The sequence below is a fragment of the Acinonyx jubatus genome, chromosome C2 (genome assembly GCF_027475565.1).
Source record: "Acinonyx jubatus isolate Ajub_Pintada_27869175 chromosome C2, VMU_Ajub_asm_v1.0, whole genome shotgun sequence".
In the NCBI taxonomy this organism is placed as follows: Eukaryota; Metazoa; Chordata; class Mammalia; order Carnivora; family Felidae; genus Acinonyx; species Acinonyx jubatus.
The window spans coordinates 142213909-142236845 of NC_069384.1; the positions used below are offsets into that span (position 1 = coordinate 142213909).

The 22937-nt window shown below is 36.5% G+C and overlaps 1 protein-coding gene across 4 annotated transcripts in view; it reads left to right on the forward strand.

The window, feature by feature from the left end:
- Positions 1-22937, forward strand: part of ZCWPW2 (zinc finger CW-type and PWWP domain containing 2) — a 149263-nt gene that overhangs the window by 36850 nt on the left and 89476 nt on the right. For 3 of the 4 annotated variants that reach the window (XM_015083774.3, XM_027040875.2, XM_053221552.1), the window contains one exon: positions 17241-17586. In XM_015083774.3, the coding sequence (XP_014939260.1) occupies positions 17246-17586 (341 nt within the window). In that variant the 5' untranslated portion in view covers positions 17241-17245. Of the gene's footprint in view, positions 1-1153; positions 1228-17240; positions 17587-22937 lie in introns of all 4 variants that reach the window. The other variant, XM_053221553.1, reaches the window with a different exon arrangement.

Sequence of the window (22937 nt, forward strand, 5' to 3'; positions counted from 1 at the left end):
TCTAAAATACCAAGAGGTTTAAGTTAGATGCAGTTGAAAATGAGTATCACTATCATTTGAGTAATAATGACATTTTCTTAGTGTTAATTTATCTTCTCAATATTATCCACTGTGAGACCCAACTTCCTAAGAAAATCTGAAAACTTTATCTACCATTTAAAAGTAATCTTTTAATCCCTTTAACATTTTAGAATAGGCTATCATAATGGATTTTCCTAAGCTTTCCATTGAAATGGTACCATAAACTTAGAGTGCTTTCTCCATTATAGCAGTCCAGTAGTTGCAGGATAGACAAAATTCTAGGCAATTGAGTGCTAGATAGCAATCATTTTTCACTTTCTTTCTTATCTCTTACACATTAATTATTTGCATTATTAGCATTCTCTTAAATATGTTGTTTCTTTGTAGAAATATTTTAAAGTGAATCCATTTTCTGAGGAATAACACCTGTTCATTTCGTTAACTATAACTCGAATGAATTGCAGTATGGTAAAGGCAAATAGTTGAAGAGCACCTCTGTGAAACACTCTCATTTGTGGTACTTTCCACTTTTCCAGCAAGGCTTCACATCGCATTTAGGACATATGACCTGCCTTTATATGATCTGAGTGAGGATTCTAACATCAATTTGATATTAAATATTAATAAGTCCTGGTTTTCTTATTAAATAAAAATAAATAGAAGTTCCTTGAATGAACTTGTAATGGATAATCTCATTATTTCTAGAACTGTACCCAACTCCTTGCCGTCAGCTTATGTGTTACATAATTTCCCAACAGGTGCCTTAGACTTAGAATCTTCCACACCTCTCTTTATATTTGATTTAGGGGTTGGTAGCTTTTCACCCGGTGGCCAACATCATGTTTTCCTACTGTTTTCTTTGCAGCTAACTGTGGGGGCTTGTGGAGGATGGATGACTGTGTCCTGAAACAAAAAAAGAAAGCCTTGACAGGAATCACTTTAATTTCTTTTGTTTTTGATGACTAGATATATGCTTCACTATTGTCAAAGTCCCAACAAGATAAAGATGTCTGCTATTACTACTGGTGTTTAGTATTTTCCTAGAACTAATGTAAAAGTAAAGAAAACAAAATACAAAGGATGTCAGCATGATGGCAGAATAGTAGATTCCTTATTTTGCTGCCTCCCACAGATTCACTGAATAAACAGCTACACACAAATCAGTTCCCTTGGAGAGAAATAAACTAGTTGAGTGACTCCTACACAGTAAGTGACTGAGAAAATACACACATTGAAAGGAGTAGGAAAGGTTGAGACACATTCATCCCATAAACTCCTGGCTTAGCAATTTGCAGTAAGAAGGGAACCCCAACTGCCAGCTTTTCCCTGGGGAGCAAAGGGTTTGGATCACATGTCTAGCTCCCCAAATTTATTGTTGCTACACAAGGAATTGGCTCCCAAATCACCTAGCTGTGAAAGCCATTGGAGCGCAACATTCATGAGTCCCTCAGGACCATATTAAACAAAGAGGAGGTTTTAAACAGAAGTGTGAGCACTTACCGTGACTATACCAGTGGGCTCAACACAGAGAGAACAGACAAAAAGACAAAGCTACCAGTTTCCCCATTGAAGGGATTTGACTGCACATTTTTATAGCTGCTGTCTGAGGGTCCAGTGTCTTCTCCCTCTCCCCCCACCCAAGGTTGAGTTTCTAATCAACCTTCATCTGGAAGTTGACTGGACTTCTCTAGGGGCCTGAAAGGGATTATGGGTACTTCAATACTTTTCTTTCCCCTCACTCCAGTGATGAAAACAAGTGTCCACCTTCTCCCTGGAAAGAGCTTGTCCACACATCTAGCATCCCACCTGTCATGACTGCCTCTTAAGGGACTGGCTCCCAAATCACCTAGCTCAGAGATCCAAAAGGGCTTGGCATTCACAAGTCCTCCTTTATCACCAAAAACAAAGAGGCAATTTTTAATAGATATGTAAGCACTTCCTACCACCATCCCCCTACCATCAGTACAGAAGAAGCAGACAAAAACACAAGACTCTCAATTTCTCTCTGCAAGGGATTTGGTTACATAATTTCCCAGCTGCTGCCCAGGGGCCAGGATTCTAATTATCCTTCATCAGGGAACTGATGGAGCACACAGTTAGTAGTCTTATGGAATCCTGAACCTACTATGGGAACTTCCTGTGCCTTTCCTTCCAACTCACCTCACTGATAAAACCAGTGGTGATAAATGATTTACCTGTCATCTAATTCAAAATAATGGCCATAAAGATGCTCACCGAAGTCATGAGACCAATACATAAACAAAGTGAGTTTCAACAGAGAAAAAATATTAAAAAGTAGTAGAAAGAAATTATAGAGCTGAAGAATATAAGTGAACTGAAAAATTCAGTACACGGGTTCAACAGGAGACTAGGTCAAGCAGAAGAAAGGATCAGTAAACTCAGAGGTCAGTGGAAATCATCCAGTCAGAGGAGGAAAAAGAGTAGAGATAGCTTAAGGAACTTACAGGATGCCAACAAGTGGAGGAATAAACACATTATGAGAATATGAGAGTCCCAAAAGGAGAAGAGAGAAAAAAAGGCACAGAGAGATTATTAAATGAAATAATGGCTGAACACTTCCCAAACCTGGGGAAATAGACATCCAGATCAAGAAAACTTTAAAAAGCACAAAACAAGATAATTTTAAGAGACCTGCACTGAGACATAATCAATTTTTCAAAAGTTCAAGAGAAAAAATTTTGAAAGCAATGATTGAAAAGCAACATGTTACATACAAGATAACCCCTGCCCCAAGACTACTTGCAGATTTTTCAGGGTAAACTTTGTAAGCTAGAAGGGAGTGGAATGATACAGTCTAAGTTCTCAAAGAAGAAGGAAGGAAGGAAGGAATGGAGAAAAGGAAGAAGAGAGGAAGGAGGGGAGGGGAGGGAGGAGAGAAGGAAGGGAAGAAAGAAAAACTGCCAGCCAAGAACACTTTGCCAGACAAAATTGTCCCAGAATTGAAGAGGAGATAAAGATAAGACAAAAGTTGAAGGAGCATCACCACTGGACTTGCCTTACAAGAAATGCTAAAAGAAGTTGTTCCAGCTGAAATGAAAAAGTGCTAATTAGTGGGGCGCCTGGGTGGCTCAGTCGGTTGGGCGGCCGACTTCAGCTCAGGTCACGATCTCGCGGTCCGTGAGTTTGAGCCCCGCGTCGGGCTCTGTGCTGACAGCTCGGAGCCTGGAGCCTGTTTCAGATTCTGTGTCTCCCTCTCTCTGACCCTCCCCCGTTCATGCTCTGTCTCTCTCTGTCTCAAAAATAAATAAACGTTAAAAAAATTTTTTTTAAAAAGAAAAAGTGCTAATTAGTAAAATGAAAACATGAAAGTATGAAACTCACTGGCATAGGTGGATATATAGTCAAATTTGGAATGCTCTAATATATAATGGTGGTGTATAAATCACATATAATTCTAGTATAAAGGTTGAGACAAAAGTATTAAAAATGACTACAGCTATAATAATTTTTTAATGAGTACACTAAAAAGATATAAATGATGACATCAAAAACATAAAATGTAGGGTCAGGGAGTAAACATATAGAGCTTTTATATGCTGTCCAAGTTAAGTTATAAGCTTAAAATGGACTGTTACAATGTTTTATGTAAGCCTCATGGTAACCAGAAAGCAAAAACCAGTAGTAGATACACAAAAGATCAAGAAAGGAATCAAAGCATACTACTACAGAAAATTACCAAACAACAAAAGAGGAGAGCAAGAGAGGAAGAAAAGAACAAAGGGTCTACAAAACACCCAGAGAAGAATTAACAAAAGACTTTACCTACCAAAAATTACCTTAAATGTAAATGAACTAATTATCCAAACATAGACTGAAAGTGAAGGGATGGTAAAAGATATTTCCTGCAAATGGAAACTGAGAGAATAGGTGCAGTGATAATTATATCAAACAAATAGACTTTATGTCAAAAACTATAAGTGACAAGGCCATTACATAATGATAAAGTGGTCAATTCATCAATAAGATGTTAAAAAAAATATGCACCTAATATTGGAGCATCTAAATATATAAAGCAAACATTAGCCGATCTGAAGGAAGAAACAATAGGAGACTTCAATACCCCTCTTTGCACAGTGGATAGATCATCCAGACAGAATATCAGTAAGAAAATACTGGACTTAAACTACACTTTATACAAAAAAACATCAAACAGACGTATACAAAACATTCCATCCAACAGTGGCAGAATACACATAGAACATTCTCTGGGATAAATCATTTATTAGGCCACATAACCAGTCTTATACAAAAAGATTGAAATCATATCATGCATCTTTGCTGACCACAATTACATGAAACAAGAAATCGGTAACAGGAGAAAAACTGTAAAATTCACAAATACGTGGAGATTAAACAACATGCTTCTGAACAACTAATGGGTTAAAGAAAAAATTTAAAAGTATCTGAGACAAATGAAGATGGAAACACAGCACGTTAAAATTATGGAGATGTGGTAAAATCAGCTCTAAGAGGAAAGTTTATAGTGATAAATGTCTACATCAAAGAAACAGAAAGATCTCAAACAACCTAACTTTACATCACACGGAACTAGGAAAGGAAGAAGCACTAACCCTGAATTGAGTAGAAGGAAGAAATAACAAAGATCAGAGCAAAAATAAACGAAATAGAGACCAGAGAGATAATAGAAAAGGTAATGAAATTATGAGTTGGTTTTTTGAAAAGATAAATTTGACAAACCTTTAGCTACCCTAACAGAAAAAAAGAATGAAAACTCAAAATAAGAAAAGAGATGTTACATGTAATGCCACAAAAATACAAATGATCATAGGAGACTACAGGAACAATGATATGCCAAAACATTGGACAACTTAGAAGAATGGATAAATCCCTAGAAACACACAGCCTACCAAGAACAAATTATGGAGAAACAGAATATTTGAACAGACCAATAACAGTTAAGGCAAATGAATCAGTAATAAAAAAAAAAATCTTTCAGCAAAGAAAAGTCCAGTAACAGATGGCTTCACTGATGAATTCTACCAAATATTTAAAGACTTAATGACAGTCCTTCTCAAATTCTTCCAAAATAATTGAAGAGGAGGGAACACTTCCAAACTCATTTCACAAGGCCAGCATTACCCTGATACCAAAGCCAGATAAGGACATTGTAAATTATAGGCCAATATTCCTGATGAATATATATGCAAAAATTCTCAACAAAATACTACTAAACAGAATTCAACAGCATGTTAAAAGGATTACATACAGTGATCAAGTTGTATTTGTTTCTGGGTCTAGGTAGTTTAGCATATTCTAAATAAACATGATATGCCACAATGAAGAGAAAAAAATCATATCATTGCAGTAGATGCAGTGAAAGCATTTGACAAAATTTAATAACCTTTGATAAAACCCTCAACAAGTTAGGTATAGAAGGATTATACCTCAAAGAAACAAAGGTTTTATATAGCAAGCTTACAACTAACATACTCACTGCTGAAAAGCCAAAAGTTTTCATCTAAGATTAGGAGCAAGACAAAGAGGCCCACTCTCATCAATTCTATTCAACTTAGTACTGGAAGTCCTGAGCAGCACAATTAGGCAAAAGAAAGAAATAAAAGGCATCCATATCAGGAAAAATGAAACTTGTTTTGTTTTCAGAATACATTATCTTATATATAGAACACTCTAAAGACTCCATCCAAAAACTGTTAAAACTAATGAATGAACTTAGTAAAGTTTCAGGATACAAAATCAACAAATGAAAATTGGTTGCGTTTCTACACACTAACAACAAACTATCTGAAAAAGAAATTAAGAAAACAATACCATTTACAATTGCATCTGAAAAAGAAATTAAGAAAACAATACCAATTACAATTGCATCTTATTCTTAAGAATAAACAAAGGAGGTGAAAGATCTATACAATGATAGCTATCAAACATTTATGAAGAAAATTGAAGACACAAGTAAATAGCAAGACATCTCATGTTCATGGATTGAAAGGGTTAATATTGTAAAATGTCCATACTATACAGAGTGATCTACACTTTCAGTGCCATCCCTATCAAAATTCAAATGGCAGTTTTACAGGAATAGAAAAAAAAAAAAAGTCCTAAAATTCATATGGAATCATAAAAGAACCTGAATAGCTAAAGCAATTTTAAGCAAGAAGTGCAAAGTTGGAAGCATTATACCTTCTTATGTATGTTACATAACTATATCAATCAAAACAATACGGTATTGGCATAAAAACACAGATCAATGGGACAGAATAGAGAGCCCAGAAATAAACCCACATATATATGGTCAACTAATTTTCGACAAAGGCACCAACAATATGCAATAGGGGAAGGATAGTCTCTTCAATAAAGGGTATTATAAAATTGGACACTCACATGCGAAAGAGTATAATTGGTTCCTTATCTTATACCATACACAAAAATCAACTCAAAAAGGATTTAGGATTTAAATTAAAGACCTGAAACTGTAAAGCTCTTATTAAAAAAAAAAAAAACATAGGGGAAAAGGTCACTGAGATTGGTCTTGTTGGTGATTTTTTGGATCTGACACAAAAACTAGGTTTTTGTTACTAAAATGTTACTGTACAGCAAAGGAAGCCATCAAAAAAAGGCAACCTATAAAATAGAATGGAATGAAATATTTGCAAGCTATACACTCAATAAGGAGTTAATACCCAAAATATATAAGGCACTCTTACAATTAATAGAAATAACAATCAAGTTTTAAAATGGACAAAGAACTTGAACAGACAGTTTTCCAACGACATATGTGTGGCCATCAGATATATGAAAAGATCCTCAACATCAATAATCACCATGGAAATGCAAATCAAAACCACTTATTGCCTCACACCTGTTTGAGATGATGATTATCAAAAAATTAAAAGATAATAAATATTGGTAAGAATGTGGAGAAATTGGGACCTTGTACATAGTTGGTAAGAATGCAAAATGGTGGCTATGAAAAACAGTATAGGAGTTCCTCAAAAAATTAAAAAGAGAACTGTAGGATCCACCAATCCCACTTCTGGATACCGATCTAAGAGAAATGAAATCAGGATATCAAAGACAGATTAGCACTCCTGTGTTCATAGAAGCCCTATTCATGATAGCCAAGATATGGAAATAACTTAAGTTTCTGTCGATGGATGAATGAAGAAAGCCTGCAAGGGAATGTTATTAAACCTTAAACAAGAAGAAAATTCTGCAACATGCAAAATATTGCAAAATATTGGGTATTGGTCAATTCGGGGCTGTTATGCTAAGTGAAATAAACCACCTACAGAAAGACAAATACTGTATGATTCAGTTTATATGTGGTGTCTAAAATAGTCAAATTCATAGATTCAAAAGAGTGGGACTAAAGAGGAAACAGGAAGTTACTAATCAGTGGGCATAAAGTTTTAATTAAGATGAATAAGCTGTAGAGATCTGCTATACAGTGTTGTAACCTATGGTCAACAATATTGTATTATACACTCAAAATTTTGTTAAGACGGTAGATCTCATGTTGCTTCTTTACAACAATAAAATAAATTTTTTTTTAAAACTGAAAATGAATCATCTAAGCACCAACTCAAGAAGAGAAAGATGAGGTCAACAAAGAATGCCCAAGAAAGTGGAGGAAGGAGACAATAAAGTGCAGCTATTAATAGAATTCTAAAGAAAAGATGGGGAGAATAAAGATGGTGTAGTAATAGGGGGACTCTGTGATTGCCTTGTTCCTTGAACACAGCTAGATAAATATCAAATCATTCTGAATACCAAGAAATTGATCTGAGCACTGAGAGAAGAAACTGAACAACTAGAGGGAGAAAAGAGGCTGCATCATGGAAGGTAGGAAGTGCAGAGAGTGATTTGGGGGAGAAAAGAATCATAGTGTGCTGCAGAGGAGAGGGAGCCCTAATCACAGAGACAGGAGAAAGAAAAAGGAAGAATGCAGCATACAGGTGCAGGGTGCTGCACAAGAAAAACACTTCCCCCAAATCATTGAGGAAATGAGAGTGGCTGATTATCACAAGTTTTCACAAGCAGCAGAGCTCAAAGTCTGAAGTTTTAGAAGTCCACACCATCGCCAAGGTTGATCCTGGTAGATGTGGTGGTGCTCCTGGAGAAGGAGGGTAGAGGTCTGGGAGCAGACAGCGTGGTCTGAGGTTATACTGGGTCCCACCGGGAGAGACAGTTCTCCTTCTTGGAGTGCATTTGGGAGAGGTGGCACTGCCCCTAAGGGGACAAAAGACCAGGCAGGCACCATTGAGCTGCCTCATTCATCAGCATAATGCACCTGCTAAGTGCAACTAACCAGGAAGCTAGCTTTTGGCTGCACTTTACCATAAACTCCCAAGCCCCTGCTCAGTCCTGGAACTGATTTTCTGGGACAAATTGGAAGCAGCCAAGCATGGCATGATCCTTCCCCAGAGGATCAGTGTAGGTTTGCACCCTGCCACTCCAGGTCCCTAAAATTTGAAGTTTTGAATGCCAGCCAGCACACCTGATGTAAAACACAGGAGCACTGTGCCACCGGGAAGGTGGACAGTTTGGACACAGACAAGGGTGAAGGCAGGGATCTGATGGAAGCCTGTGACACAAGAAGGGATTGTTCACTCTTCCGTGAGGGCTTCCTGAAGAGTGGCAGGCGTGAACTACCCTCTCTAGGGACTAGAGCAGGTGGATGCCATTTTTCACCCCTTCCATCAGCACAGATGTACTTGAGAGAGAGGCACAATGCCCACAGTAGAGGCTTGAGCCACTTACACCAGGCCCTGCCCCCCTGAGCTCTGCAGGTGTATTTGTTTGTTTGTTTGTTTTATTAAGGGCAAGCTCTGAAAGCCAGAGCTGAGGAGGGCTCCTCCCCCACAAGACCAGCATAAACCCTCTGCAAGCACCAAGTCTACTGACCATAGAGTGCTGCAAAACTTCAGCTCTAGAGGAAATAGGATCTAACCTTTTTTAACAAGCAGACTAAAACACACCTAATTAAAACTTGCCACATACTGTACAAGGTCCAAACACTCTCCACTGCAGGTAAGGAGAAACTCTACAGAGTACTGATCTGAGGAAAAGAGCAGCCAAACCACAACAGCAGAGCACATACAGCATACACCAAAACACTTCCTGAAGCACCATACCCTGGGAAGTATATGACATCTTAGTAATATAGCCATTACTCTCAGGAGCAGGAAATATAACAGGTTTTCCTAATGCAGAGAAGACAGAGATATAGACAAAATGCCAAGATGGAGGAATTCATCCCAAAAGAGAGAACAAGAAGAGATAGAAGTAATGGCCAGGGAATAATCAAAACAGATATAAGTAATATACCTGAACAAGAATTTAAATTTTTTTTAATGTTTAAGAGAGAGACAGAGTGCAAATGGGGGAGGGGCAGAGAGAGAGAGGAAGACACAGAATCTGAAGCAGGCTCCAGTCCCTGAGCTGTTAGCACAGAGCTCAACGCAGGGCTCGAACCCATGAATCATGAGATCATGACCTGAGCCAAAGTCAGATGCTTAACTGACTGAGCCACCTGGGCACCCCTACCTGAACCAGAATTTAAAACAACAGTCATAAGGATACTAGCTGGGCTTGAGAAAAGCATAAAAGTCACTAGGGAGTCCCTTACTGCAGAGATAACTAAAAACTAGTAGGCCAAAATGAAAAATGCTGTAAGATATATGCAAAACCAACTAGATGTAATGACCACAAGGATGGAAGAATCAGAGGGATGAATAAGTGATATACAAGATGAAATTATGGAAAATAATGAAGCTGAAAAGAAGAGGGAAATAAAAATATTGGATCATGAATATAAACTTAGGGAACTCAGCAACTCCATAAAGCATAACATTTGTATCATAGGAGTCCCAGAAGAAGAAGAGAGGAGAAAGATGGTATAAGGTTTATTTTAGCAATTACAGCTGAAAACTTACCTAATCTGAGGAAGGAAAAAGACATTGAAATCCAGGAGGTACAGAGAACTCCCACCAAAATCTATAAAAGCCAGCCAACACCAAGACACACTATAGTAAAATTTGCAAAATTTTAAGAGATAAGAGTCCTAAAAGCAGCAAGGGAATAAAAGTCCCCAACCTACAAGAGAAGACAAGATTTGCAGCAGATCTCTCCACAGAAACTTGCCAAGTCAGAAGGGAGTGGCATGATATATTCAACATGCTGAATGCAAACAATATGCAGCCAAGAATACCGTATCCAGCAAGTCTGTCATTCAGAATAGAAGGAGAGTTTCCCAAACAAAAACTAAGGGAGTTTGTGACCACTGAACCAGCCCTGCAAGAAATATTAAACGGGGCTTTTTGAATGTGAAAGAAAGCCTAAAAGCAACAAAGACTAGAAGGGAACAGATAAAAAAATCTCAAGAAACACCAACTTTACAGGTAACACAATGGCACTAAATTCATACCTATCAATAATCACTCTGAATGTAAATGGACTAAATGCTCCAATCAAAAGACATAGGGTATCAGAATGGAAAAAAGTAAAAATAAAAATGAAAAAAAAACCCCACAAGACCCATCTATATGCTACCTACAAGAGACTCATTTTAGACCTAAAGATACCTGCAGATTGAAAGTGAGGGAATGGAGAATCATCTATCATGCTAATGAGTGTTAAAAGAAAGCTGGATTAGCCATACTTATATCAGACAAACTAGATTTTAAAACAAAGAGATGATAAAGGAGGCACTGTATCATAAAAGAGTCTATCCAACAGATATAATAATTGTAAATATTTATGCCCCCAACTCGCAATAACTAAAATATATAAATCAATAAAAAGCATAAACAAACTCATTGATAATAATACAATGATAGTAGGGGACTTTAACACCCCACTTAGAGCAATGGACAGATCATCTAAGCAGAAAATCAATTAGAAAACAATGGCTTTGAATGACACTCTGGACCAGATGGACTTAACATATATATTCAGAACATTTCATCCTAAAGCAGCAGAATACACATTATTTTTTGAGTGCACGTAGTACATTCTTTAGAATAAATCACATACTGGGTCACAAATCAGGCCTCAACAAATACAAAAAAGGTTTAGATCATACAATGCATATTTTCTGACCACAACACTGTGAAATTTGAAGTCAACCACAAGAAAGAATTTGGAAAGACTACAAATACATGGAAGTTAAAGGACATCCTGTGAAATAATGATTGGGTTAAACCAGGAAATTAAGGAAGAAAAAAAATACAAGGAAGAAAATGAAACAAATCATGGCAGTTCAAAACCCTTGGAATGCAGCAAAAGCAGTTATAGGAAGGAAATATCTAGTAAAACAGGTCTACATCAGGAAGCAAGAAAAATCTCAAATACACAACTTTACGCCTAAAGGAGCTAGAAAAGAAAGAGCAAATGGAGCCTAAAGCCAGCAGACTATGGGAAATAATAAAGATTAAAGAAGAAATAAATGATATAGAAACAAACAAAAAACAGTAGAACAGATCAATGAAACTAGTAGCTGGTTCTTTGAAAGAATTAATAAAATTGATAAACCCCTAGCTAGACTTATTAAAAAGTAGAGAGAAAGGATCCAAACAAATAAAATCATGAATAAGAGAGGAGAGATCACAACCAACACCACAGAAATACAAACAATTATAAGAGAAAATTACGAGCAATTATATGCTAACAAATAGGGCAATCTGGAAGAAATGGACAAATTCCTAGAGACATAAACTACCAAAACTGAAACAGGAAGAAATAGAAAATTTAAACAGACCCATAACCAGAATTCAAAGAAATTGAATCAGTAATCAAAAACCTCCTAACAGACAAAAATCTCCTAACAGACAAATGGCTTCCCAGCAGCATTCCACCAAACATAAGAAGAGTTTATACCTATTTTTCTTAAACTGTTCCAAAAAATATAAATGGAAGGAAAATTTCCAAACTCATTCTATGAGGCCAGCATTACCTTGATTCCAAAACCAGATAAAGACCCCACTAAACAAAGGAGAATTATAGGCCAAAGTCCCTGATGAATATGGATGCAAAAAATTCTCAAGATAGTAACAAATCAAAAATTATTCACCGCGATCAACTAGGATGTATTCCTGAGCTGCAAGGGTGGTTCAGTATTCACAAATCAGTCAAGATGATATACCGCATTAATAAAACATAAGAACCATATGATACTTTCAATAGATGCAGAAAAGTATTTGACAAAATACACTCTCTGTTCTTCATAAAAACCCTCAACAAACTAGGGATGAAGGGAACTTTCCTTAACATCATAAAGGCTATATATGAAAGACCCCCAGCCAATGGAGAAAAACAGCTTTTTTCCCCAACAGTCAGGAGCAATATGGGGATGTCCACTTTCACCATTACTTTTTAAGATAATACTAGAAGTCTTAGCCTCAGCAATCATACAACATAAAGAAATAAAAGACACCAAAATCAACAAGGAAAAGTAAAACTTTCACTATTTGCAGATGACATGATACTCCATGTAGAAAAACCTGAAAGACTCCATCAAAAAATTGCTAGAACTGATAAACGAATTCAGCAAAGTCATAGGATATACTATCGATGTACAGAAATCTGTTGAATTTCTGTACACCAATAGTGAAGCAGCAGAAAGAGAAAATAAGGAATTGATCCTGTTTACAATTGCATCAAAAACCATAAGACACTTAGGAATAAACCTAACCAAAGAAGTAAAAAATATGTAATATGAGAACTATAGAACACTTATAAAAGAAATCAAAGAGGACACAAAGAAATGGAAAAATATTCCATGCTCATAGGTTGGAAGAACAAATATTGCTAAAATGTCTACACTACTCAAATATACATATTTAATACAATCTATACATTTAATACAATCCCTATCAAAATACCACCAGCATTTTTCACCAAGCTAGAACAAACAATCCTAAAATTTGTATGGAACCACAAAAGACTCCAAATAGCCAAAGCCATCTTGAGAAAGAAAAGCAAAGCTGGAGGCATCACAATTCCGGACTTCAAGCTATATTACAAAACTGTAGTCACCAAGACAGTATGGTACTGGCACAAAAACAAACACATAGATCAATGGAACAGGATAGAAAACCCAGAAATGGATCCACAACTATATGGTCAACTAATCTTTGACAATACAGGAAAGAATATCCAATTCAAAAAAGAGTCTCTTCAACAAGTGGCATTGGGAAAACTGGACAACAACATGCAGAAGAGTGAAACTAGACCACTTTCTTACACCATACACAAAAGTAAATTTAAAATGGATGAAAGACCTAAATGTGAGCCAGGAAACCATCAAAATCCTAGAGGAGAACACAGGCAGCAACCTCTTTGACCTTGCTAGAACAACTTCTTAGTAGACACATTGCTGGAGGCAAGGAAAACAAAACTAAAACTGAACTCTTGGGACTTCATAAAAATAAAAAGCTTCTGGACAGGGAAGGAAACAATAAAACTAAAAGGCACCCTACAGAATGGGAGAAGATATTTGCAAATGGCATATTGGATAAAGGGTTAGTATCCAAAATCTATAAAGAACTTATCAAACTCAACACCCCAAAAATAATGCAGTTAAGAAATGGGCAAGACATGAACAGACATTTTTCCAAAGAAGACATCCAGAAGGATAACAGACACAAAAAGATGCTCAACATCACTCATCATCAGGGAAATACAGATCAAAACCACGATGAGGGGGGCGCCTGGGTGGCTCAGTCTGTTGGGCATCAGACTGGCTCAGGTCATGATCTCACAGTCCATGGGCTTGAGCCCCACATTGGGCTCTGTGCTGACAGCCCAGAGCCTGTAGCCTGCTTCGGATTCTGTGTGTGTGTGTGTCTCTCTCTCTCTCTGCCCCTCCCCCCCACTCACGCTCTCTGTTTCTCACAAAATGAATAAACGTTAAAAAAAATTGTTAAAAAAACCATAATGAAGTACCACCTCACACCTGTTGGAATGCCTAAATTAGCAACACAGGAGGCAACAGAGGTTTGTGAGGATGCAGAGAATGGGGAACCCCCTTACTCTGCTAGTGGGAATGCAAACTGGTGCAGCCACCCTGAAAAACAGTGTAGATCTTCCTCAAAAAGTTAAAAATAGAACTACCCTACAACCCAGAAATTGCACTACCAGGTATTTACCCAAAAGATACAAAAATAAGATTTGAAAGTGCACATGCACCCCCATGTTTATAGCAGCATTATCTTCAATAGCCAAACTATGGGAAAAGTTCAAGTGTCCAATAGAAGTATACATATATACAATGGAAGTAGTATATATACAATGGAATCTTATTCAGCCATAGAAAAGAATGGATATTTGCCATTTGCAACAATGTAGATTTTATAAACAGCTAGAGTTTATTATGCTAGGCGAACTAAGTCAGAGAAAGACAAATACCGTATGATTTCACTATGCAGAATTTAAGAAACAAAACAGATAAACATAGGGGAAGGGAGAAAAAAAAGAGAGTGGGAGGCAAACCATAAGAGACTCTTAAGTATAGAGAACAAACAGAGTTGCTGGAGGGGAGGGGAGTTGGGAATGGGCTAAATGGGTGATGAGTATTAAGGAGGGCACATATTGTGATGAGCACTGGGTGTTATATATAAGTGATGATTCACTACATTCTCCTAAAACCATTATTACACTATATCTTAATTAAAATTTAAATAAAAACTTGAAAAGAAGAAATGGGGAGACTCAAACTCTGGTTGTTTAAAAAGTATGGACAAGATGAATGAAGTAAAAAGAAGATATAAACAAGTTTCAGAGTGAAAGAAACATAATGAGAGACATAGTAGATACACCAGAATTCTTAGATGTATGGCAGAATTGGGAATTCCTCCCTTGGGCAAACTTTGCCAAAAGGGGAGACATTCTGCACTTCATTTTATGAGACTATTTTCATCTTGATATCAAAACCAGACAAAGACAAAAAAGAAGAGAATTGAAATTATTAGACCAATCTCATCTATAAATATATGCATATGTTTATATATATAAATCTTAAATAAAATCTTATATATAAAATTATATAAAATCTTAAATAACTGTTAATAAACTTCATACAGCAATATATATGTTAAAGAAAAATTCTCCTAACGCTTGACAATGTAGGGTTTACCTGGAATGCAAGTATGTTTATCATTAATAAATTCATTATTACAACATACCCAATTAACAGGCTTAACAAAGTCTTTGTTTACCTAAATATATACAGAAAAGCAGTTGATAAAATTCAACAGTACTTCATGACTAGCAAAAAAAAAAAAAATCCTTATAGTAAACTGGTAATTAAAGGAAAAAAAAATTTTTTTGTAATCTTTTAATGTTCTCTACAAATACATATATATATACATATTTGATTTTATAGTCAAATAGAACCATTCTCTTTGAAATTAGAAAAACGTGTCTGCCATCATGGCTTCTATTCAATATTATGCCTGTCTTAGTATAGTCAAAGATGATACAATGATTGAAAATACATAAACAAAACTCTCTCTCTCTGTGTCTCTCTCTCTCTCTCTCTCTCTCTCTCTCTCTCTCTCTCTCTCTCTCTCACACACACACACACACACACACAGGAGGAAAATACACATAATGTGATGTGAAATGCAAAATAATGTCTTGCCCAAGGACAACTGGTGAGTAGCCGAACCAGGAGTTCACATATAATTTGCCTCTGAAGTCTGAACTCAGCAACTTCTGCTGTACCATCTAGTGGCCCAGAGAATAGGGAAGACTAGCCATTTCAACTGCAATCTAAATTGCAGTCTTGCTTCTTGTAAACTTCCTCACCAGTGAGATAACCAGAAATCTTAAATTAATATTATTAACGGAATGCCTTGATGGCTCAGTTGGTTAAGTGTCCGACTTAGGCTCAGGTCATGATCTCACTGTTGGTGAGTTTGAGACCCAAGCCAGGCTCTGTGCTGACAGCTAGGAGTCTGGAGCCTGCTTGGGATTCTGTGTCTCCTTCTCTGCTCCAACGCTGCTCATGCTCTCTCTCTTTCTCTCTCTCTCTCCCTCAAAAATAAGTAAACATTCAAAAAATTAAAAAAATAATGATTCTAATTAATATTATTAGCAAAATTTTATATTTATCTTCCAGAAGATTTGGTCTTCATGTTTTCAGATTTTTCCACTCTTCCAGTATGATAAATAGTGCCACACTAAATATTCTTGGGTCTTCGTATATGTAGAATAGTCTCTTGTAAGTTTATTTTCTGTGGATACATTCACACGAGCAGTATTAACAGGTAAAAAAAAAAATGTGAGCCATGGCTATTGGCATATGTTGGCAAATTTCTAAAGCAATTTGTGGTGACCCTGTAATACGATAAGTAATTGAGTTTCTAAACATACGATTAACTCATGAATTAAGAGCTTGTTTAAATGGTGCTTATAACTTGGAGAATGGTATTTTACTAACTCATGAATATGGTATATTGACATCATTCTTTAAAGTAGGTTTTTATTGCAAAATAAGTTGCTAATATTTTTACTTTATTTCAGTTATATTATTTTTAGTACACACATACTTATTGAGCCTAGAAGTTGGAGGCTTAATCATATAATTCTAACGTTTTGTATGTTAAAAATTTTTATAATAAAATACTCGGAGAAATGTTTTTTTCAAACCACTTGAATTAATGGATAAAAGGCAAAACTGTATAAGCAAAAGATTCCTTTAGTTTTAAAAGGAGATTTAAAACTTTGATATGGTGAAATATTTTGTTACACTTGATTTTCGTCAGAACTAGAAAAGGGTTGTCACATAATTTCATATACATATACATATACATCCCAAGAGGCAGTAAAGCTTAAGTAGTTAAGACTACAGAATTTGGAGCCAAATTGCCTGCATTTAAATCCCAACTCTACCATATCCTAGCTCTGGGACCTCAAACAAATTACTTTTCTTAGCTTCAGTTTTCTCTGTAAAAATGGTCATACTTATTTTTATTTTTATTTGTTACTTAAAAAATTATTTTTAAGTTTGAAGCATTTTATGCCCAGAGCAATTGATGCTTCTATTTTGTTCCTTTCTTTCTGGGTAGGTGGAAACATACATTGTTCAAAATGTATAGTCTTTATGGGATAGAGAAGATGTAGACAAAGAAGGTATAATAGAGCTGTTTCTCTGATTTTAGTTTGAACTTTCTTTCCTCATATTCTTGAATATTTATTCTTTTCTTCTGGTTTTCCAGATTAAATGCATTTATGGAAAAAGAAAAATTGGATGGTAATAGAATACTGTAATGCTGCAATGGATTCCTCAGCGGAAAACAGTATGTACGTAAACAAATTGTGGGTTCAGTGTGAGTATGAAAGCTGTTTGAAGTGGAGATTGTTGTCAAGTGAGGATGCAGCCAGAGTTGATCACAATAAACCATGGTACTGCTTCATGAACACTGATTCAAGATACAATAAGTGCTCTGTTGCTGAAGAAGACTTTCCTGAAGAGTCTCAGCTTCATCAAAGTGGATTTAAGATTGTCTATTCACAACTCCCTCTTGGAAGTCTGGTTTTGGTAAAATTACAGAGTTGGCCAAGGTAAAGTTTTTGTTGTTGTTTTATAATAAACCATTGAGTTACAGTCTTGCTAAGTTTATGAATTTTTTAAACTTTTCAAACAATCAACTTTTTCTACTATTTGTCTGATTTCTTATTTACTGTTTCCTGATCTCATCACTATTATTTTCCTGATACTTTAGGGTCTGATTCTTCTTTTTCTAATTTTTTAAATTAGAAACTTTAGGCAACTGGTTTAAATCCTTTTTCCTCTTGAAATAGGCAACCAAAGCTATAAATTTATCTTTAAGCACAGCTTTAGCTATTACCCCACAAATTTTGATATATTGTATTTTATTACCTTTAGTTTCAAATATTTACTAATTTTCTGTGTGATTATCTTCTTTCAAATGAGCTGTTAGAAGTGCATTTTTAAGTTATGTAATATTTGGGGATTTTTAAATATCTTATTGATATTGAGCTCTAGTTTAAATATATTGTACTCAGTTTCTTTGAATCTTATTTTATGGCCTAGTCTGTCTTGAAAAGAATGTATATTCTATAATTGTTGACTAGATGCCCAAAATATTTTTTTCTTTTAGATTCTATAGATTTACTATTGTATAGCTCAGCGTTTCCCACACTAGACTGATTTTCCCAAGTGTGCAATATGTACTGTCGTTTGTCTGGGAAACTGTTTATCGCTCCTTCTATTCTGAATGATAGCCTTGCTGGAGTATTCTTGGTTGCAAGTTTTGGGGCTTTTTTTGTTTTTTTTGTTTTTTGTTGTTTGTTTTTTTTCTTTCAGCACTTTGAATGTATCATGACCACTCCCTTCTGGCCTGCAAAGTTTCTGCTGAAAAATCAGCTGATAGCTTCATGGGGCTTCTTCCCTTGTATGTAATTGTTTTTTCTCTTGCTGTTTTTTTAGAATTCTCTTTATTGCTATCTTTTGCCATTTAAATTATTATGTGTCTTGGTGTGGACATCCTTGAGTTGATTTCTTTTGAGCATTCTCTATGCTTGCTGGATCTGGGTGTCTGTTTCCTTCCCCAGATTAAGGAAGTTTTCAGCTGTTATTTCTTGAGATAAAATTTCTGCCCCTTTTCTCTGTCTTCTCCTTCTGGGACTCCTTAATGCAAATTTTATTATGCTTGATGATGTTACTGAGTTCCCTTAACCTGTTATCATTTTTTATTATTCTTTTTTCTTTTTGTTATTCAGTTTGTTTGCTTCCCATTACCCTGTCCTCCAGATGTTATCTGTTCTTCTGCCTCATCTCATATGCTACTGATTCCCTCTAGTGTGTGTGTTTTTTTCTTTAATTTCAGTTACTGAGTTCTTCATCTCTGACTTGTTCTGTTTTATATTTTCTAGCTCTTTCTTGAAGGTCTCACTGAGATCCTTCATTCTTTTCTCAAGTCCAGTGAGTATTTTTATGACCATTACTGAATTCTTTATCATGCATATTACTTATCTCTGTTCCATTTAGCTGTATTGCTGTGGTTTTGTACTGTTCTTTCATTTGTGACATATTCCTCTGTTTCCTCATTTTGTCTAACTCTCTGTGTTTGTCTCTATGTATTAATGAAGTCAGCTATGTTTCCTGATCTTGAAAGTGGTGGCCTTATGAAGAGGAGGTCCTGTTGTGGCCTATAATGCAAGGCTCCCTGTTCACCAGAAACAGAGGCGTGTCCTGTGTGATTTGCTTGCACCCTACTAATGTGGCTGAGCTGCATTTGCCTTAGTCCAGTTGGCTACAGTGGCCCACTTTGCTTGTTGGTGCACTAGGCAACGTTTGGTCTTTGTGCCATTAAGGGGTCAGTCTGGGTTGTCATGGGCTTGTGGTTGGGTGGTGTCTGTCCCCAGTCTGCCTGCTGGGGCGACAGTTGGACTGATCAACAGGGCACCCTCTCTGTGCTGCCAGCTATAAAGTTTGGCCACTGGGACTGTGGGAGCACTGATATGTGTGGTTATCTTCCCCTCTCCCTGGGGCAGAAGTCATTTTGGAGTGGTACCAGTTCCCCTTGGAGTTGCTTGCAGGCTGTATTGGGGCAGGAGCTGCTTTGGAGGGACTCTTGCTGTGTCTCTTTCATTTTATATGACATGAGTTCTGTTCTTTAAGAGATTTTTTTCAGTCTGTTTTCTCTCTGTTGTTCAGATTGGATCATTTCTACTTTAAGTTCACTGATTCTTGCCTCTTTCATATTCATTCTGCTATTGAGAGTATCCATTGACTTTTTTGTTTTGGTTATTGTATTTTCTATTGTAAAATGTACATTTGGTTCTCTCTATCTTCTATTTATTTTCATTTTGGATTTTATTTAAATCTGTTTTAGCAGGCTGCTCCTACTACTGCACTGAAGGGATATGAGGGAACCTCTTTGTTACTGCCAGATGGCAGTTGGAAGCCTAGGTTTTCTACTCAGCTTTCACTTAGTCTCTTGGAAGGGAAGGGTGTTTCATTACTGGTGGGCAGGGATGAGAGTTGAGCCGAGTCACCAACTTGGCTGAGAGAGGTAGAGTATCTTGTTACTCACCTCCACTGATACCATGGGGGGAGAACCATGTTAATGCTGGAAGGTGATAACAATTCCAGCTTCCCAGTAGGCCTCTTCTGCCACCACCTGAGTGGGAAGGACATGGGGCTTTATTACTGCTGGGTGTATTGAAGTGTAGGCTCACCACTTGACCTTTGTTGATGGGGATAGAGTTGGGATCTGCAGATTTTTCCATGGTATTTAGCTGTTTTCCCAGCTATTGCTTAAAAGTTTTCTGTCTTGCTAGGCTTTCCCTATGCTGGTCCTTTGACTTGAGAAAGCAGGCTTCATATGGACTTTTTGTTCCTTTGCACCCATTGGTGTCTCTGAGTTGCTGGCTTCTTTAGCACCCAATCTAGGAGATAATGAGGCAAAAAGAACACTCAGGCAGCTCCCTGTCATATCATTCTTCAGGTCCCAAGGTCCTTATCTGGCTTATTTTCTCTTCATCTTTTAGAATATTCTTATGTTTGTTTGAAATATAATACCCAGAAATTTTTGGTGTACTTAGTGGGAAGAATATAGAGAATTGAGTCTATTTCAACTTGTCCAGAACTGGAATCTGCAGAATAGATTTTCTTCAGCCTTTTTGTCTAAATCGTATACCCAGAGCCCCTTATTCTATTATTTTCTCAAAGTATCAAAAATACGAACTTGTTTTCTGAAATTTCTTAGCATTTTTCTTTTCACATATTTCCTCCCCTGTTCCACACAACCTCACATACCATCAATATCCAAAAACAGTGTGGCACATTTGTTACAGTGTGTGAACCGGCATTTACCTATCACTGGTGACCAAAATCCACAGTTTACATTAGGGTTTGATCTCTGTACTGTGTATTCTGTAGGTTTTGACAAATGTATAATGACATGTATTCACCATCATAGTATCATACAGAATCGTTTCACTGGCCTAAAAATCTCCTATGTTTCACCATTCATCCATCCCACCACCCCTGGCAACTGGAGATCTTTTTACTGTATCCATAGTTTTGCCTTGTCCAGATTGCTGTATTACTGTAATCATGATATGTTGCCTTTTCAGATTGGCTTCTTTCGCTTAGTGATATGCATTTAAGTTTCCCCTATGTATTTTCATGGACATACGTGGTTGTTTTCATTTGTATTTCCCTGATGACATGTCATGTGGAGCATTTTTTAATATGCCTATTTGTCATTTGTATATCTTATTTGGTGAGATGTCTACTCAGATCTTTCGCCAATCTTTTAATTCAGTTGTTCATTTTCTTATTGGGGAGCTTAAGAGTTCTTTGTGTATTTTGGATATCATTTCTTTATCAGATATGTCTTTTGCAAATATTTTCTCCCAGTCTGTGGCTTATCTTCTCATTCTCTTACCAATGTCTTCTGCAGAGCAGATACTTTTAATTGTAATGAAGTCCAACTTACCCATCTTTTTTTCATGGATGGTGCTTTTGGTGTTGTATCCCCACTTTTATTTGTACCTTCTCTTTCCTTTATCTGTATTGATCCTTTCTTCTTTGATTTGGATTATACTTCCAGCAATTTCTCATCAGTGTAAGCTTTTGTCCTGATAAGGGAGTTTTTTGTTGGTTAGTTTTAAGTGTTCATAGGGCCCAGACTGCTCTAATACCTTCAGGTTTTGTTGTAACCCCCCTCGTAGTTTGGCTGCTGTGCTCACGTTGACTTGCTGCACTTTTCAATAAGTACTTCTTTCAGTTTTGAGGTTCTTAATTTCACAAACCCATCAGACCTCTGGTTGCCTTCCCCCTCCCACTGTTTCCCCTCATACAGATGCTAGTAATATGTGGGTCTTGTAACTGTCAGTAGTTTGAACCTGCCTGCTCCTATTTTGGTAGTTTATGTGGATAGCTTATCACTTAGTTTTGTTATAGATGTTGTGTGTCAGGTTTTGGCTTTGCTATTATAGTTGTTCTACCTGTACTTATGGGGAAATTTCAGGAGATTCTAAAACTACAATAACATTGGCACTATCTTCCCAGAATCCCTTGCTATTTTACATTGCATTCTCATACTTAACATTCTCAAAGCTAGGATACTCTGCCTCATATTACCTTGTTTTCATTCACAGTTAGCTATTCTTCATGAAGAATATAAGATGTTTTCTTTCATAGAGAGACTGTGATGGACTCACGTTAACATACACACACACACACACACACACAACACATACATAAGAGGCCTTCAATTCAATACCTACATTTATGTTCTTATTCTGTCACTTACTGTTGTGGGCTGAATTGTGGTCCCCAGAAAGTCATACTTTCAAGCTCAAACCTCAGAAGTGACTGTATTTGGATTCAGAGCCTTTAAAGAGGTGACTAAGTGAAAATAAGCCATTAGGGTGGGCCCCACACCAATCTGACTAGTATTCTTATAAGAACAGGAAATTTGGACACACAAGGAAACACCAGGGATGCACATGCATAGAGGAAAAACTATGTAGAGATACAGTAGGAAGGTAGCTATCTACAAGCCAAGGAGAGGCTTCAAGAGAAGCTATCCCTGCTGACCTATTAATCTTAGATTTAAAGCCTCCAAACCTATGAGAAAATAAATTTCTGTTGTTTATGCCACTCACTCTATGGTATTTTTTGTGGCAGCTTTAGCAAACTAATACATTTAATGTCTTTGCAAATATGGAAATCTCTCTGAGATATGTACCATTTGCTACTGAGTACTTTTCTAGAGATCAAATATGAAATATTATCAATATATACATATTATTTATTTAAATCATAAAAATATTATTTTCTTCTGTAAAATAATTAGGATTGGCATGAAGAGGAGCTAGATAGCTATGTAAAAAAATATTTTAAAAGACATGAATATTGGAGCACCTGAGTGGCT